This window comes from Moschus berezovskii, chromosome 13 (genome assembly GCF_049115385.1).
Source record: "Moschus berezovskii isolate FMDL1 chromosome 13, NW_MosBer_1.0, whole genome shotgun sequence".
Lineage (NCBI taxonomy): Eukaryota > Metazoa > Chordata > Mammalia > Artiodactyla > Moschidae > Moschus > Moschus berezovskii.
The window spans coordinates 52,001,611-52,020,084 of NC_142472.1; the positions used below are offsets into that span (position 1 = coordinate 52,001,611).

At 46.4% G+C, this 18,474-nt stretch overlaps 1 protein-coding gene across 3 annotated transcripts in view; it reads right to left on the reverse strand.

Annotated features, from left to right (window-relative positions):
* The window catches only part of SACS (sacsin molecular chaperone), a 90,147-nt gene that overhangs the window by 30,264 nt on the left and 41,409 nt on the right, over positions 1 to 18,474 (reverse strand). For 2 of the 3 annotated variants that reach the window (XM_088842687.1, XM_055426384.2), the window contains exons 3-6: positions 12,615 to 12,765; positions 3,927 to 4,014; positions 2,739 to 2,824; positions 1,958 to 2,069 (exon numbers count right to left, since the gene is read on the reverse strand). In XM_088842687.1, the coding sequence (XP_088698813.1) occupies positions 1,958 to 2,069; positions 2,739 to 2,824; positions 3,927 to 4,014; positions 12,615 to 12,765 (437 nt within the window). Of the gene's footprint in view, positions 1 to 1,957; positions 2,070 to 2,738; positions 2,825 to 3,926; positions 4,015 to 12,614; positions 12,766 to 12,830; positions 13,012 to 18,474 lie in introns of those variants that run through there. The other variant, XM_055426385.2, reaches the window with a different exon arrangement.

Below are 18,474 nucleotides of genomic sequence, written 5' to 3' on the forward strand. Positions count from 1 at the left end.
ACCATGAGCACAGAATGCCCTCAATAGACATTAGTTGGGCTTCCCTGGTGGCTCAGAGGTTAAAGCATCTGCCTCCAATGCGGGAGACCCGGCTTCGATCCCTGGGTCGGGAAGATCCCCTGGAGAAGGAGATGGTAACCCACTCCAGTATTCTTGCCTGGAGAATCCCATGGACGGAGAAGCCTGGTAGGCTACAGTCCACGGGGTCGCAAAGAGTCGGATATGACTGAGCGACTGAACGGAACGGAATGGAAAGAGATCACCAGGGCTTCCCTGGTGGCTCAGAGGGGAAAGCATCTGCTAGAGACCTGGGTTCGATCCCTGGGTCAGGAAGATCCCCTGGAGAAGGAAATGGCAAGCCACTCCAGAACGTTTGCCTGGAAAATCCCACGGACCAAGGAGCCTGGTAGGCTACAGTCCATGGGGTCGAAAAGAGTCGGACAGGAACTGAGCAACTAACACTATAGTCCATGGGGTCACAGAGTCAGACACGACTGAGCAACTTTCGCTTTCAAAGAGATCACAATCATGTCCAGCTCCTTCTGGATGTTCAAGTTTTAAAAATCTGTCTAATGTGAAATCACTCACTCAGCTAAATAATCATTTCACATATTTTTTAAAAAATGAAGTGAAGTCTGGGCTGGAAACAAAAACTCCTAGACATGAGAGAGCTGAGAAGCAAAACACCTCCAGGATCTCTTCCCATTTACAGCTCTACAGGAGACTCTGACCAGCAGAATGATGCCAGACAGAGAGCATGGCGACACACGTGAGCTCCTGGGACCCTCAGAGTAACTAGGGGCGGTCGTGTCCTCGCCAGTCCATGGACGAGTAGGCTGACACTCAGCTGGGCTCAGGCTCCACTCAGGCCCAGGGAGGAACTCGAGGGGCAGAGCTGACACTGGGTACCAGCACCCATGGACGTGGAGCACGGGCAGCCCCAAGCAGGATCAGGACTTAGACAGAAGTCCATTACATCTACACTAAGTGTCTTTCAACAATGCTTATATCACAGACTCTCAGGACCAGGAAACCTACTGGTTTTATCCTCTCACTGTAAAACTGAGCTTGCCCAAGATCAGCGAAGGTGGCAGGAGTCAGGAGTAGAATGAAAACCTCTTGACGTGTTACATCTCATCTCTTAATAGAATAAAAAAAAAATGCAACTTCCATATCACAAGAATAAACATATGAGCTATCATAAATGCTAAATATTTAGTATTTAAATATTTAACAGTAATGTTGATTATCCTGCTAAATCATAAAACATCTTTTAAAGTATATATGATTTACACCTCTCTAAAGAAGTATGTCCAGGAAAGTCTGACTTGATCTTCCCTTTTCTCAATGACTTTCCACCACAAACAGTCATTCACAAGCGTTCTGTAGACTTTACAGCTGCTCTTCAAATGATGAATACCCTTTTCAACACAGCACTTCACAGCACAGGGCTTTAGGAGTCCTTGTATTAGTTATGGTTTCCTACTGTCTTTCCTTTCATTCTCCTTACTCTATATTCTCCTTTAGTATTTCTTCCCACCTCCCTTCAAAATACTCCAAGGGCACCTCTCACAGCAGAAAGTAAGATACAAAACCACAGCCTCTAACTTCTTTCCAAATGCAGAGAAGTGTTTTCTTTGGAAAGGGTGCCATTCTGTCTTGTTAACGATACAAAAGGCTCACAAGTTTACTGAATAGAATAAGAGGTTTATGTATTTACATTGTTTGTTACTCTGAGTTTTAAGATTTTTATTCTTTTCTGTTCTGTAAAAATACCAACTAGCAGAGACACTTGCCCACGAAAAGCAGAGAAAACTTCTGAAGAAGTGGAGTTAAATATGCAGAAAAGTGAAGGAGGTGGTAACGCGACCGTGTACTGAATGCTGTACTGTAAACCACAAAATTACCTGTTAATACACAGAATAAAATGTGCCCCTGAGTAATGATTGACTCTTACCCTGATATTGTGCCATGTCTTTCGACCAAAGAGTCTGTGTTCCATACTGAGTCTCATCGTACAAGAACTTAACTTCTGTGGCCCCTGCATCTTCTGCATTCTGAATTAATTCCTAGAAATACACCAGAAAGAGTAATATTTAATAAAACAGTAATCTACTGCCCACCTTGTATTCACCTCGAATATGTAAAAAGCATTTACACATAAGTAAAGGAAACCCACTATCTGGATCACGAGCCGGTCTTTGTAGGTTTGCTTGTTTGGTTTGTTTGTTTAATGAGTGTATTCAAACTAAAAGGATATATCATAAATACAAATACTAAACTAAAACAATTATCCTTTAAATACACTCACCCAAAAAGCAAACTTCTAAATCCAAAAGTCAAGCAGGCATGGGTTCATGACCCCTGAATGCGGGTTTAGTATTATTTTATTTGGTCAGCTGGTTGATTTGCAATGCTCCTGCACAATGTTTTACATAAAATTCACAAAATTACAATATGTAATTATATAAAATTGCCCAAAAAAAGCATTTGTAGAGCGACACTGCTTGACTCCAGCACACAAGGGCCCCTTTGCCTCTGAACCCTCACACATTCATGCCAACTGCATCTCAAGCCGTCCTGTTCAGCGTTTGCATGGCAGGTGCAGAGGGAAACAGATACAGCCATTCAAATCTAGACAAAGCTTTAAAATGCAAACACAAACAGAACTTCCTGGTAATCTGTCTCATCTCACGGTTACGAGCATGGAGGTGCACACGCATGCAACCCTGCCCTACCTTCAGAATCTGCCCTCCTTCTGGGTACCGTCTCAAGATGTCCTTGAGGAAGTCCACAAGTGGTGGCGTTGTTTGACCAAATCGACCTAAAAGACAGAACACATTCAACATGATTGAATGTTATTAAATCATTAATAGCCTTTACAAATGATGAATACCATTTGGTTCTTAGAGACAGTAAAGCTGTGCAAGTTCTGACTTCATACACGTCACTGCAACCCTCTGGTATGAAAACCTACCTGACTACACAGCTTCAGTCCAAAGTAGAGTAGACTCAATTTTATCAAATCTCAAGATTCTTAATTAAATTACAAATTTGGGTTTTAAAAAACACTAAAAAATATATCCTAAATGTCACATGAGATTATTAACTCAAAAATAAAGAGCATGGGGTGCTATTTTCCAAAGCAAATGAAATAAATGGTGCTATTTTATGGGTGCTTTGGAGGTGGTTTTTGTCACTAAGTCATGTCTGACTCATTGTAACCCTATTGACTGCAGCCCGCCAGGCTCCTCTGTCCATGGGATTCTCCAGGCAAGAATACTGCAGTGGGTTGCCATTTCCTTCTCCAGGGGATCTTCCCAGCCCAGGGACTGAACCTGTGTCTCATGAATTGCAGGCGGATTCTTTACTGCTGAGCCACCAGAGAAGCCTTTGCAGCTAAGTAAGAAGTCAGAGATGGAAGTGCCTGTCATGTCATCCTTAATATTCTCAAATCAACCACTGTTCTCACTGTTCTGAAATGTGGCACAGGCATCATCCCAGTGGCTGCTCGGTTCCCATGCCCTCCGTCTCTCCTAAACTGGAGACTTTCAGGACAGGCCAACCAGGTCACCTTCAGTAAGGGGACAGCAAAATGTAGGGAGAATAGGGGAGGGAAAGTAATTTTCCAGATGCACAGAAAAAAATACATGTCTATAAGCAAAAATGAAATCTGTGCTGATGACAAAACCTCAGTCTTAATTAATCTGCATCATTCTGGTACAACGACCCACCCCCACCAAGCCCCACAGGGCCCAACCCACAGACCACTCACCCCAGGGGAGGCTCACTCCACCCAAGTGTGCTCCTCTGGCCCTGACATGCCCTCATCACATCCCAATGGTATGTACTTTCATTTCATTTTTAAAACATTGTCTTTATGCAATTAAAAATGGAATTGACTCCTAGTAAAGTCAATGGTATACCTCCCCCTTTTAAGCCTTTTGATTGAAGGTTTACAAAAAGATGACAGTTCTGGGAGGTCAGATCTCCAATCTTGATCCAGTCAGATAACTGAAAAAAAGAAAATGTATGAAAAGCAATATAGTTCCTACTTCTATAAATTCAAAAATTTACCTCATTCTGTTTCACTTAATAATGTTAAGTGTTCTAATCAGGAAATAAGTTGCTCTGGAGAAGTGAATATTTCAGAGAACAAAATTTAGGCAAAAATTTTATTTAAAACTTTAAATGGCTCTTCCTGTGCGTGCGTCAGTTGCTCAATCATGTCTGACTCTTTGCGACCCTGTGGATTGTGGCCCACCAGGCTTCTCTGTCCATGGGATTCTCTAGGTAAGAATACTGGAGTGGCTTGCCGTTTCCTCCTCCAGGGGATCTTTCCCACCCAGGGACTGAACCAACGTCTCTTGCATCTCCTGCATCGGCAGGTGGGTTCTTTACCACAGAGCCACCTGATTTTTCCTTAAATAATTACAAATAAAGAGACAGGGACACCAGCCATGGAAGAAAAGCACTGAGGCCAAGAGAGACTGTTAACAATGTTCCAGTGCTTCCGTTGGGTGATGGGTTCACGGCTGTTCATTCTATTAATAATTAATTGACGACTAAAAGAGAGCTATGCATAAGCCAAGGATTAGTAGTCCAATTCAGTTAGCTAAGGTACATTTAAAGAAGAATGGCAGGAAGGGAAGCAGAAGTCGTAACACAGGACCATGTCTCCAGGTTTTAAGGAGGACTTGAAAAAGAAAAACACATGGTGTAGAATCCTGTTAGTGACAACAGACGTGACTGGCTGTGTGACTCCAACACTGAATGCTTCTGGCAGATTGTAATCAGTGGCCTATCTCAGGCAGTGATTCTCCCAAAGAGAAGTCAAGCAGCAGAGAGAACCCAGCAGTGTACCTGCGTTCCCTCCTGAGCCCGCCAAGATCTGGGGGTTCTGCTTGGGCCTCTCTCTTGAGACCTTAAGTCACTCAACCAAGCAAAGCTGGTCATATCCATCTCCAGAGGCAATGAAACCTTAAAAGTTGCCAATTTCAGTCTTTGAATTTTGTTTTTAGAACAGAATGATTACAAAATAACTTGAACATTTGGGCTTCTGTTCAGGTCAGCCCTGCTGCTGCTGCTGCTAAGTCACTTCAGTTGTGTCTGACTCTGTGCAACCCCATAGACGGCAGCCCACCAGGATCCCCTGTCCCTGGGATTCTCCAGGCAAGAACTCTGGAGTGGGTTGCCATTTCCTTCTCCAATGCATGAAAGTGAAAAGTGAAAGTGAAGTCGCTCAGTCGTGTCCGACTCTTAGCAACCCCATGGACTGCAGCCTACTAGGCTCCTCCATCCATGGGATTTTCCAGGCAAGAGTACTGGAGTGGGGTGCCATTGCCTTCTCCATCAGGTCAGCCCTAGTCTTCAGCAATGCTCATTTTCATTTCCCATGAAACAATAATTGTGAAGCAAATAATATAATATTAACTGCATCTGGATCTCCCAACACTTTTTCTTTTGTTCAGTTGTCAAGAACACAAGGAGGCTCTCAAGATCCAAGGGTTGATAGGCATGTTTCTGATGAGCTAAATGAAAGGTAACAATACTTCCCACATCCCGGTTTGAGGTTCAAGCAGATTTGGCTGGAGGAGAAAGAGTCAGGAAGACACACAGCTCTAGTGAGCAGTTTCCCTCTCTTCACAGGACAGGAGGTGGAGGGAACAATGCACAGACCCCTCTTCCAGACAAGGAAAAGCAAGAGAGACAAGGAGGAGGAGGAGGATGGCAGGGGACCTGGAAAGACTGAGGACCAAGTATTGTAAGTGCCCACTCCTAAGTCCATAACCAAACAAAACCAGTTTCTTGCATTGCCGGGAGCCAGCGAGGGAAATCCTACCCATGGCAAAGGTCAATTGGGGAAGAGGCCTGACGGGCAAAGGCTAATCAGGGCTCGAGGAACCCCCTGGACTTACCTGAGCATCTACCCCAAAGAAAACTGGAGTCTGACTGCTTTACTATCTTACGCCTCTTACCAAGTCCTCTAATACTTACAGGGGCTTTCCCCCAACCACCTTTCTCTGAAAACATTAATTCAGAGCTGTAGTTTAAAAGTTCTCCTCGGCTTAATAGGAGTGTTCCAATCCAAGCCCCTCTGATAGCTTTCTAACTTGCATGACAAGTTTGTCCGGGCCCTTACAACTATGAGTGTGACTGTTTATAGCCTCCCAGCCATGCAAGGACAGAAAGCCTAATATTCTAAAATACAGGAATCTGTTGAAGAAGTTAAAATCATTAGAGTAGTACTAGAAAAGATTTCATTGTTGAATCAATGCTTGCTGCAGTTTCCTCTATCTATTGTATCCTTGGAAATATATTAATCACATATAGAGAATATAAGTAGTAGCCTTTGATTTAACCACATCAGATCTTAAGTTAATAAATTCCTTTCTTGCAGCTCACTACACCGGTGCCTTATAGGAATGTAACTTTGTTATGTGTCTAGCACCTGACTCTAGGAAAGTCACCTTAAAAGAATAGAAGCCTTTTACTTGCTAACTAACCTATTGTTAGGAGAGAGGGCCATAAACTGTTAGCAGGCCCCTGGCCAGAAGAGGATGTAAACCACCTAAAACTTTTATCACAAGACACACAAAAATAAGCCCTGATCCTGATAAGGGTCAAGACTGCTGACCCCACGCGATTTTGGCGTGACTCTATACCTCCCTTTCTCTGTTTCTTATGCGCATAACTTAGGGTATAAAAGCAGCACTGGAAAATAAAGTTTTGGGCCTTGCTCACTGAAGCTTGGTCTCCCCGTGTCGTTCTTTCTCTTTTTCCATCCTTTTCTCTATTCTTTTTCTGGTTGAGATCCTTGGAGCGCTGGGCCCTCTGAGTTTACTTATCTGCCTGGGCTTCTAAGACCCACTCGAGGGGGTGCCCTGGTGGGGTGCCTCCAGTGATTCGAGAGGGCGCCTGCGGCCTACGTAAACAGAGCAAGCCCCGTGCTGGGGTTTTATTGGTTTCCAGCGTAAACCAAGGAATCATCAGCCCCTGTCTCTCTCTCTTTCTCTCTCTCTCTCTCTCTGACGCCGACGCCGTTCATCCCGAGGATACCCTGGGTCATATAGAGGCAGGTCCCCGATATTGCATACCATGAAATATTTAGAATTCCCACCAATAATTCAAATCTAAAAAGTTCTGAGCAGCACTGGATAAAGAGGAAAAGAAATCCACCTTTATGAAAGATTCACTTATGTAAAAGAGACCCTTCTTGACGGCACATGTTGGCATCACTAAGGTCACCAGTTCAATAGAAGTCACAGCCTGTCTTCTGCATCAGGAGAGAATTACACCCTCTGATTGTTTTCTGGGAGAGCTCCAGACTTGAGTTCAAAGATCACCTTTACTAGTTTAAGTTCCTCTTTGTTTTAAAGAACCTTACATTTAACTTTCATTTATTCCCAATTGACAGCCTGACAGGTTCTTTCTGGTATGGACTTTGGAATCAGACAACGTGGGTATGAATCCTGATTGGATCCTTCATCTCTCTGACTCTTAAGTTTTACTCTTCTGCAGGACGGACCAGTCACAACTCTCATGAGGCTGGCTGTCCTGCGCAGTAAACAAGATGACATGGGCAAAGTCACAAGCAGAGCAGTGTGCGGAACACAGTCAACTGCCCAGCAAACATTAATCATGTCCCCAGTGAGCTTACCAAGATGCAAAAGGAGAAAGGCACTGCAAGTGCTTCCTAAACTCATGATCCCAGCCCTGACCTCTAGCCCTTGAGCTTCAGGACCAGATCCACAGCTGTCTGTGGACCACCATGCCCTAGACTGTTACACAGCAGAGACCTTAGACCTGGTTTTCAGTTCAGTTCAGTCATTCAGTCATGTCCAACTCTTTGCGACCCCATGGACTACAGCATGCCAGGCCTCCCCGTCCATCACCAACTCCTGGAGTTTACTCAAGCTCAAGTGCATTGAGTCAGTGATGCCAACCAACTACTTCATCCTCTGTCATCCCCTTTTCCTCCTGCCTTCAATCTTTCCCAGCATCAGGGCCTTTTCCAATGAGTCAGTTCTTCACATCATGTGGCCAAAGTATTGGAGTTTCAGCTTCAGCATCAGTCCTTCCAATGAATATTCAGGACTGATTTCCTTTAGGATGGAGTGGCTGAAGCTCCTTGCAGTCCAAGGGACTCTCAAGAGTCTTCTCCAACACCACAGTTGAACAGCATCAATTCTTCGGCACTCAGCTTTCTTTATAGTCCAAATCTCACATCCATACATGACTACTGGAAAAACTAAAGCTTTGACTAGATAGACCTTTGTTGGCAAAGTACTGTCTCTGCTTTTTAATACGCTGTCTAGGTTGATCATAACTTTTCTTCCAAGGAGCAAGTATCTTTTAATTTTATGGTTGCAGTCACCATCTGCAGTGATTTTGGAGCCCCCAAAAATAAAGTCTGTCACTGTTTCCCCATCTATTTACCATGAAGTGATAGGACCAGATGCCATGATCGCAGTTTTATGAATGTTGAGTTTTAAGCCAATTTTTTCACTCTCCTCTTTCACTTTCACCAAAAGGCTCTTTAGTTCTTCTTCGCTTTCTGCCATAAGGGTGGTGTCATCTGCATATCTGAGGTTATTGATATTTCTCCCGGCAATCTTGATTCCAGCTTGTGCTTCATCCAGCTCAGCATTTCTCATGATGTACTTTGCATATAAGTTAAATAAGCAGGGTGACAATATACAGCCTTGACATACTCCTTTCCCACTTTGGAACCAGTCTGTTGTTCCTTGTCAAGTTCTAACTGTTGCTTCTTGACCTGCATAAAGATTTCTCAAGAGGCAGGTCACGTGGTCTGGTATTCCCATCTCTTGAAGAATTTTCCAGAGTTTGCTGTGGTCCACACAGTCAAAGGCTTTGGCATAGTCAATAAAGCATAAGTAGATGTTTTTCTGGAACTCTCTTGGTTTTTCAATGATCCAGTAGATATTGGCAATTTTATCTCTGGCTACTTTGCCTTTTCTAAATCCAGTTTGAACATCTGGAAGTCACAGTTCACGTACTGATGAAGCCAGGAGGATTTTGGGCATTACTTTGCCAGCATGTTAGATGAGTGCAATTGTGCAGTAGTTTGAACATTCTTTGGCATTGCCGTTCTTTGGGACTGGAATGAAAATTGACCTTTTCCAGTCCTGTGGCCACTGCTGAGTTTTCCAAATTTGCTGGCATATTGAGTGCAGCAGGTTCACAGCATCATTCTCTTAGGATCTGAAATAGCTCAACTGGAATTCCATCACCTCCACTAGCTTTGTTCATAGTGATGCTTCCTAAGGCCCACTTGACTTTGCAGTCCAGGATGTCTGGCTCTAGGTTGGTGATCACACCATCAGGATTATCTGGGTCATGAAGATCTTTTTCGTATAGTTCTTCTGTGTATTCTTGTCACATCTTTTTAATATCTTCTGCTTCTGAAGGGCAGAGAAGCCCCAGCAAGATGGTAGGAGGAGTGAAATCGCGTTTAGAATCAAACCCCTTACCCACCAGAGACGCTCAGAGGCTCAAACAAACCTTGTGCGCACCAGGACCCAGAGACCCACAGAGACTGAGCCAGAACTGTGTTTGAGCGTCTCCTGCGGTGGTGTGGGTCAGCAGCGGACTGCCGCAGGGGCAGGGGCTCTGGGTGCAGCAGACTTGAGTATGGCATAGCCCTCTTGGAGGAGGTCTCTGTTAACCCCACCATAGAGCTGCCAGAACTTATACAGGACTGGGAAACAAACTCTTGGTGGGCATAAACAGAACCTTATGTGCACCAGGACCCAGGAGAAAGGAGCAGTGACCCCACAAGAGACTGACCCAGACTTGCCCATGAATGTCCAGGAGTCTCTGGCGGAGGCGTGGGTCGGCAGTGGCCTGCTGCAGGGCTGGGGGCACTGAGTGTAGCAGTGCATGCAGGGACCTTTTGAAGGAGGTCGCCATTATCTTCATTACCTCCACCATAGTTTGGCCTCATGTCAAACAACAGGGAGGGAATACAGCCCCGCCCATCAACAGAAAATTGAAAAAGATTTACTGAGCATGGCCCTGCATCAGAACAAGACCCCAGTTTCCCCCTCAGTCTGTCTCTTCCATCAGGAAGCTTCCATAAGCCTCTTATCCTTCTCCATCAGAGGGCAGACAGAATGAAAACCACAATCACAGGAAACTAAACAATCGGATCACATGGACCACAGCCTTGTCCAACTCAATGAAACTATGAGCCATGCCATGTAGAGCCACCCAAGATGGATGGGTCATGGTTGAGAGTTCTGACAAAACGTGGTCCAGTGGAAAAGGGAATGGCAAACCACTTCGGTATTCTTGCCTTGAAAACCCCATGACCAGTACAACTGGTTAGAATTCATTTTATTCCACTGCTACCAGAATAGGAAAACAGAGTCTACCATGTTACTTAATTTGGCCCCTGTTACCTGCTGGTAATACAGAAACAGGATCTAGGTCACCCCCCTTCCATGTGCTGTCCTAGCTGCTTAAGCCCTGCACAAGCTCAAACACACATAAAAGCAAACTGAAACCCGGGTCACCCCCACCCCCAACCTGCTCATCTCTGCCAGCTGAGCATTATCCTCCTGTCCTGCTCAAGGCTTGTGAACATCCTTGGCAAGGCCTTCCCCTTTATTCTACATCCAACATTCACCCACCACTTCTCCCATTGTTTGCACAAATACACACAGCCATTTGGTACCACACAACCCTGTCTTTCATTGGAAGGACTGATGCTAAAGCTGAAATTGCAATACTTCGGCCACCTCATGCGGCGAGTTGACTCACTGGAAAAGATTCTGATGCTGGGAAAGGTTGAGGGCGGAAGGAGAAGGGGACGACAGAGAATGAGATGGCTGGATGGCATCACCGACTCTGTGGACATGAGTTTGAGTGAACTCCGGGAGTTGGTGATGGACAGGGAGGCCTGGCGTGCTGTGGTTCATGGGGTCGCAGAGAGTCGGACACGACTGAGCGACTGAACTGAACTGAACCCTGTCTTTCACTAAGCCCCCCATGTATCCTTTCCTTTGGGTTTCAACTCTACAGCACAGGTCTGGAAGCTCACCACTTACATGAGCACAAGGTTCCTACCTAGACTTTCCACACCCACCCACTCAATCCGACCACTATGCACACCACACCCACGCCTACCACCCTGCATGGGTGTTCTGCAGAGACCCTATGGGTCTCTGGATGGGTGCATCCAGAAACCCTACCAATGGCAAGACTGAGCCACAACTGCCTCTTTGTGTATGACCATACCTAGGGGATAAGAAGACAAAGCAAATCCACAGGAGCAACCAAAGAGGTAGGTACAGGACCAGGAGAGGATGTGCAGGAAGGTCAAGAGATGGGGGTAGATGCAGAGAGAGAGGTAAGGCCAAGGAGCTTTTCTCCTCCGTCCTGTCCAGAGCCCTGATCCAGTCATTGACCACTGCCAAACACCCTGGGGACCAAGCAGTAGAAGGAATGATCCCTGGAGGAACATAACAGGCTAACCTGAAACATGTTTAAGCAGGCAAGAGACGGGAGAGTGCACCAGTCACCCTGAAGGCCAGAATTACACTGCGAGATTAAAAATCACAGGCACCAAGCATGTCGCCGATGTCTGTACTGGTATTAACAGTAAAGAAATCCAGTACTTGAAATGCCATCCTGGGTACTCAAGCAGTCCTGTGTATCTGGTTCAACTCTTAAAAAGTGAAGATGTTTACGAGGATAAAATAATAAGTTAATTTTTAGTAAAATGTCTCCATTTAACACCTCCTTTAAGAAAACTGCAGTAATTCCACCAGTCTTAAAGGTTATATATGACATGAAATACTCCTGTTTTCCAAAGTTCTGATTAAGTCATTCATTTGTATCTTACAAGTTTTCATATAAATTTACTCCTCAAAATAACGGCTTACATGTTAGAGTATGCCTGACGACTTTCTCAGCCCTAAATTTCTGTGCTTCAAAGATGGGGGAAACTTCTAAAACATAAAAGGCTAAGGTACTGACCAAGATTCCAGTCAAATGCATAACAAAATCAGAAAAATATGAGTAATGATGAAGTCACTTCAGTGGTGATGGCTCCGAATAAGCAAACCAAAAAAAAAAAACTCTCTTGCTATATGGCACATCAAAAAAGTATCTTAATTTCAGGAAGTGAAGATTCAGACAAAAAGGGAGAAGGGGATACAGTGCTGAAAAGGCAAATCGACAGAAATCTGAGCAGTGACAGACACACATCCACCTCATCTGATCCCTATTCTCAGAGAAGGATGACTTCCAGGCGGGCAGGAGTGCGGGGCCCCTGTCCCTGGCCTCTCGCCCCCAGACCCCAGTCCTCCACCTCCGCCCCTGATCCTCGCCCTCAAACTCCGTCGTCCCAGGGCCCCTCCCCGGGCCCCCCGATCCCCGATCCCCGTCCCTGGTCCCCCCTATCCCCGATACCCGTCCCCAGGCACCCCATCCCTGGCTCCCCCATCCCAGGCCCCCTCATCCCCTGTCGCCCCCCATTCCCGATCCCCGTCCCCCGGGCCCCCGATCCCCGCTCCCCATCCCCGAACCCCGTCCCCAAGGCCCCTGCCCGGTCCCCGGCCCCACCCCAGGACCCGTCCCCGCCCTACCTGCCGGCCGCCGAACCACAGCCTCTGCTCCGACGCGGGGAAGCCGGTCTCGGCCGCGAGGCGCCGCTTCACGTCGCGCACCGTCCAGGACGCGGGCACCGCCAGGGTCCTGCAGCCCGCGCAGCCGGGCAGCACGGTCACCCGCAGCCACCTGCGCGAAGGAAAGGCCTCAGCGGGAGCCACGGGGGGCCGCGGCCCCCGCCGACGCGCGCTCACCTGTCGCCCATGGCGCATCCTCACGACCGTAGCCACCGCGCCCTCGCCATGCTCCCCGCCGCCCGCGACGCCCGGCCCGGCCCCGCCCGCCGACCGGGAGCCACGGGAGGAAGCCGCGGCCAGGGAGGGGCCCAGGAGGCACCGCCCGCGGGTACGCGCCCGCCAGGACCGTTAGCTGAGGAGACGCCCGGCCTGCGCGTCAGGACTTGGCGGGCTGGCCCCGCCCCGCCCTCCAGGTCCTGCCCCTTCCTCACCTTTTCTTGAGAAACCCCTGGGCCCACCAGGCCTCACCCGCCCGTCAGGACTCGCCCCGCCCACCCGGCCTGTCCTATTACTTCAGACTCCGCTGGCCCCGCCCCTCTCTCAAGCCCCGCGAGGCCCCGCCCCTCCCGGTGAGTAGCTGCTGGCCCCGCCCCAAGCCCCGCCCCCCGGGTTCTTTTTTTTTTTGTCGGTGCTGGCCCCGCCTCCTTCAGGCCCCGCCCCCGCCCCGACCTCCCCGCGTCTGCGGCCGCTCAACGCGCGGACAACCCCCACACGGATTAGAGAAGATGTGTGTTTTCTGTGACCGAGTTCCAAAGAGCCGGTGCATGCAGAACTAGCCCTTTAAAGGGCCTCCGTCTTCTTCAACCCTAGGAACTTGTGAGTGTCTGGAGGTATCTCCGGATGAGATCTGCGGGGGCCTCTCGGGCACCAGCGAGGGAAGAGGCGGCCGCAGAACCGTGCCTCCGCGCTTTCGTTTCCTGTTTGCTTTTAAGGCACAAAAGCACGATCGATCGATTCAGTTTCCTGCTGGACTGCCAGCCAGAAAGCGATAGATGAGCAGGCACGCGGACTTAACTCGGCAGTATTGTCTTCTGTTGTTGTGACCTGTTAGCCATCGCACCTGCAAGCTCCTTGAAATCAGAAGCACGCTCTGAGTCGATGGACTCGCCCCCGAGTGACCAACGTGGCCTTGCCATTTGAAAGTGTATGTGGCTTGATGACCCTTCAGAACATGTCCTTTCTTCGGGCTAACTTCTCCTAGGTGTGGATGAGACACGTTGCAAAAAAAAAAAAAAAAAAAGGCAACATCTACTAAGGCAGCTCAAAGACTGTCGTGAACAGGTAAACGTGTGTGCTTCTTGTTTAAATACCTTGGTAGAATTAAATTTTCGTGTTGACTCCAAAAATGGTATTAATTACTGGTTTTCAATTATACTTCTTCCCCCCACACACAAGAAATATTACTCAGAACTCATTATCAGTAATAAAGATACAAAACACCCCTACAGCTGTTCCATCCCTTCCTTCCAACCATATTTAAAAGTGAAGTTGCTGTAAATCATTCAGGTCTTTCTCTGCTTGGAAAGTAAACTTATTCAATCAATCAGAGGGAGACAGGCTAATGAAATATAAAGATCAGGTCAGAAAACTCTAATGGACAAATATTCACTTCTTCAATCAGACAAGATGATACAAGCAAGTGTATCAGAGTGAGACTAGTATCATATTCTATAGCTTATATGCAGAATCCTGAAACAAATGAACAGAAACAGAAATAGGTCTTAGAGAAGTAACTTATGATTACCAGGGTAGAATGGTAAAGGGGAAAGATAGATTGGAGTTTGGGATGAATATGTACACACTGCTATATTTAAAATAGATAACCGAAAAGGACCTACTGTATAGCATGGGGAACTCTGCTCAATACTCTGCAATAACCTAAATGAGCATTTTTAAAAGAATAGATACATATATATATATAACTGATTCACTTTTCTGTACACCTGAAACTAACCCAACACTGTTAATCAACTATTTGTGCTTAGTTGCTCAGTCATGTCCAACTTTTTGTGACCCCATGGACTGTACCCCACCAGGCTCCTCTGTCCATGGGATTTTCCAGGCAAGAATACTGGAGTGGGTTGCCACTTCCTTCTCCAGGGGATCGTCCCCATCCAGGAATCAAACCGGGGTCTCGTGCATTGCAGGCAGATTCTTTACCATCTGAGCTACCAGGGAATACTACAATATAAAATAAAATAAATTTCTTTAAAAGAGTATCAACAAGTAGAATGTGAGCTCTCACTCCTCCGCTAAAGTGTCACAGCATGCACAGCCCCAGGACAAATCCTTCACCCCTCAATCCTTTGATAACCCCCCCGGTCCCTGATTTTCTTAAGCGTCTCCTAGGGAGCCAGGCAAACAGGATGTGGTGACAGAAGGATATAGATGCACAGTGAAGACTTGAGAGACAGAGAAATGACCTGAAGGGAGAGGTCAGCAAAGCAGATTTGGCTGGGGAAGGAGGCTGATCACAAAAAGCTCTGAATATCTGGGGTTCATAGTATGCTTGAAATACACGTTAAAGGATTAGTCAGCATGGGAATGCACATCTGGAACTCAGCAAGGTGTCAAAGCTAAGGATATATGGTAAGGAATCATTCATTGAAACAGTGAGTATTTATTCAACCTCTCCTGTGAACTAGATCAAAGTGTTAGATCTGACTGCAGTCGCGTCTGACTCTGCGACCCCATGGATTGTAACCCTCCAGGCTCCTCTGTCCATGGGATTCTGCAGGCAAGAATACTGGGATGGATTGCCATTTCCTACTCCAGGCCATTTTCCTCAACCAGGGATCAAACCCCTATCTCTTGCATCTCCTGTATTGGCAGGAGGGTTCTTTACCAGTAGCACCACCTGGGAAGCCCACAGACATTTCTAAATGGCAAGAATACAGCAATGAGCGAAACATAGTCCCTATCTCATGCTGACGTTTTGAGGAAGGAAAACAATAAACAAGTGGACAAACTATATAAATCCACATCACGAGGTCAGTCTGTTCTTTTTAAGTGAGGGGAGGGCCTCAGGGCAGGACAGGACAGGACAGGAGAGGCACTAGGGTGGTTGGAGAACGCGTACCTCAGAAGACCCAGCAAGCAGATGCCTGGGTAAAGCACAGGGAGATGACCTTATGCATAAAGAACCTACAAAGGGGGACAGAGAACTGGGGCAGCTGGCACTGCCTCCCTTTTACCTGCATTCAGTGTCGTCTGATTCTTTTCCCTCTCCCGGTTCTCTCTCTGATCTATGTCCCACCCAACACAAACACAGGTTTGCAATTACTGTGTCCTTTTACTGATGGCTTCACGGGGCCTGGAAGAGGTCATCACACAGAACAGGTGCTCAGTAAATACAGAGAAAGGAAGGAAGGACCGGGAGAGGGAGGGAGAAGAGAAGGAATGAGTAAATATCTGGAACATAGAAGTGGAAACTCAAACATTATTCATAATTCGAATGCCCACACAAATGCTAACGATTTTACACACTGACATAAATGTAAGGGTTTTTAATATGATAGTAATTACACCATGGACAAATAGTATTTTTCAGTATTCTTATCATGGTGTAAACCTCATTGCTAATAATTTCCTGACTTTCCATTGCGAAGAACTATCTTAGGCTACTTAACCCAATGAATACTTACATGGGTATTTTAATTTTTCAAAAGTGTACCAACTTCAATGAATATCTGTTCATGAAACATCACCACTATGTATGATAAGAAGGAAATTTGAAAAATATATCCTAGGAAATGTTAGAGAAGTGTGAAAGTCACTCAGTCGTGTCCGACTCTTTGTGACCCCATGGACTGTATAGTCCATGGAATTCTCTAGGCCAGAATACTGGAGTGGGTGGCCTTTCCCTTCTCCAGGGGATCTTCTGGACCCAGGAATTGTACTGGGGTCTCCCACATTATGGGGCGGATTCTTTACCAGCTGAGCCACCAGGGAAGACTTAGAAAATGTTAAGCTGAGCCTTAATGCTTTCATCAAATGCAGAACAACAAGAAACCAGAACTTTCAGTCCTTCCTTTCAGGGTAAGTCCAAGTCAATAAGGAAGGGGGATCTTGGGACCACCCTCTGAGCCTGAGGGTGGTCTGAGTTGTGGAGATGGGCAGATAAAGCTGTTTGATCACACATGTTGGACTCTGCAGGACACAGAAAGCAATATTCCTTCTCATGACACCTGTTTTAACTTGCCCTGGTGCTTCCTTTCTCTTTCCCTGGATGACACACCTGGCACAAAACGGGCCCCAGCTTCCACATCACTCTTAGGTGATGAAAATCTCCCAGTCCCTGCCAACCGTGGATTCATTTTAGTAACTGAAAATCCTACCAAGGGTCATCATCAAAAAACACCAGTCCAGGGCTTCCCTGGTGGCTCAGTGATAAAAAAATCTACCTGCCAATGCAGGGGATCTGGGCTTGATCCCTGGTCTGGGAAGACCCCACATGCTGCAGAGCAACTAAGCCGTGCACCCAACCACTGAGTGTGTGCTCTAGAGTCTGTGAGCCACAACTATTGAGCCCAAGTGCCACAAATACTGAAGCCTGCATGCGAAGAGCCTGTGTCCTGCAACAACAGAAGCCACTGTGATGAGAAGCCCTCACACAGCAACGAAGACTAGCCCCCTGCTCACTGCAAGCAACGAAGAGTGCAGCCATTTTTTTGCTGTTTAGTCGCTGAGTCGTGTCCTACTCTTCATAACCCCATAGACTGTAGCCCGCCAGGCTCCTCTGTCTTTGGGGTTCTCCTGGCAAGAATAATGGAGTGGGTTGCCATTTCCTTCTCCAGGAGATCCTACCAACCCAGTGATCAAATCTGCATCTCCTGCATTGGCAGATTCTTTACCAGTGAGCTACTAGGAAAGCCCATAAATAAATGAATCTTAAAAAAAAAAAAAAGTCCAATCCAGTGTAAAAATTCCTAAACTTTTATTGTGGTCCATTCTCAGCCTCACACTGCAGTTTGGAAGCATAGCTCCAGGCTGAGGTTAACTTCCCCTGAAACAATTGCTGCATGAGTTTATGAAGTGGAATGTTCCCGATTGCGTGTCTTTGATTCAGGGGAAACAATTAATTGGTTCCTTCTGCAGAATGTTGGCCAGTTATAAAAAGACAAAAGTGTAACAAATCATTATTCCCTTGTTTCATGAGTCAGCACAAGACTATTTAACTTGGAAACAGAAAGATGACGATATTGTGGGCACACAGTTCAGTGAAGTCCTAAAGGATGAGTAAAACCATAAGCCAAGCAGAGAAAGGAAGACGGTGTCTAAAGGAAAGGAAACAGGACCACAAATCATGGAATAAAAATAGCAATAAAGCTGAGGAGCTTCTACAGTTGCCTTCGAAAGGGTCAGAGGGTAAAAGTCATGCAGGGCATAAAAAAAAATAGAACCATGTGGTCATGAAGCCTCTACACCATGTACATATGAAGTGACAGGAAGGACATAGGGAGCACCCTTTAGACTTTAATCAGGTTAGGTGATCATAACTACATTCTACAAAGACTCCTCAGGCACCAGAGCTGAAGATGACTGAAGAAAAGACTTAAGAACAAAACCAAGAAAAACTGGTCTCTGTGAGATTAAGTAAAATGCTTCAAGAAGGGAATCAAGAGTGACAAGTTGCTGAAGTGCCCCCACTTGACAACAAGGAGGCCACTCTTGACTTAGTTCTTTGCTCCAAAACCTCCAGGGATCTGTAGGATCAATCGTCAAAACTATCCAGTGTGGCATATAAGACTCATCACAGTTTCAATTCAGTTCAGTTCAGTTGCTCAGTCATGTCCTACTCTTTGCGACCCCATGAATCACA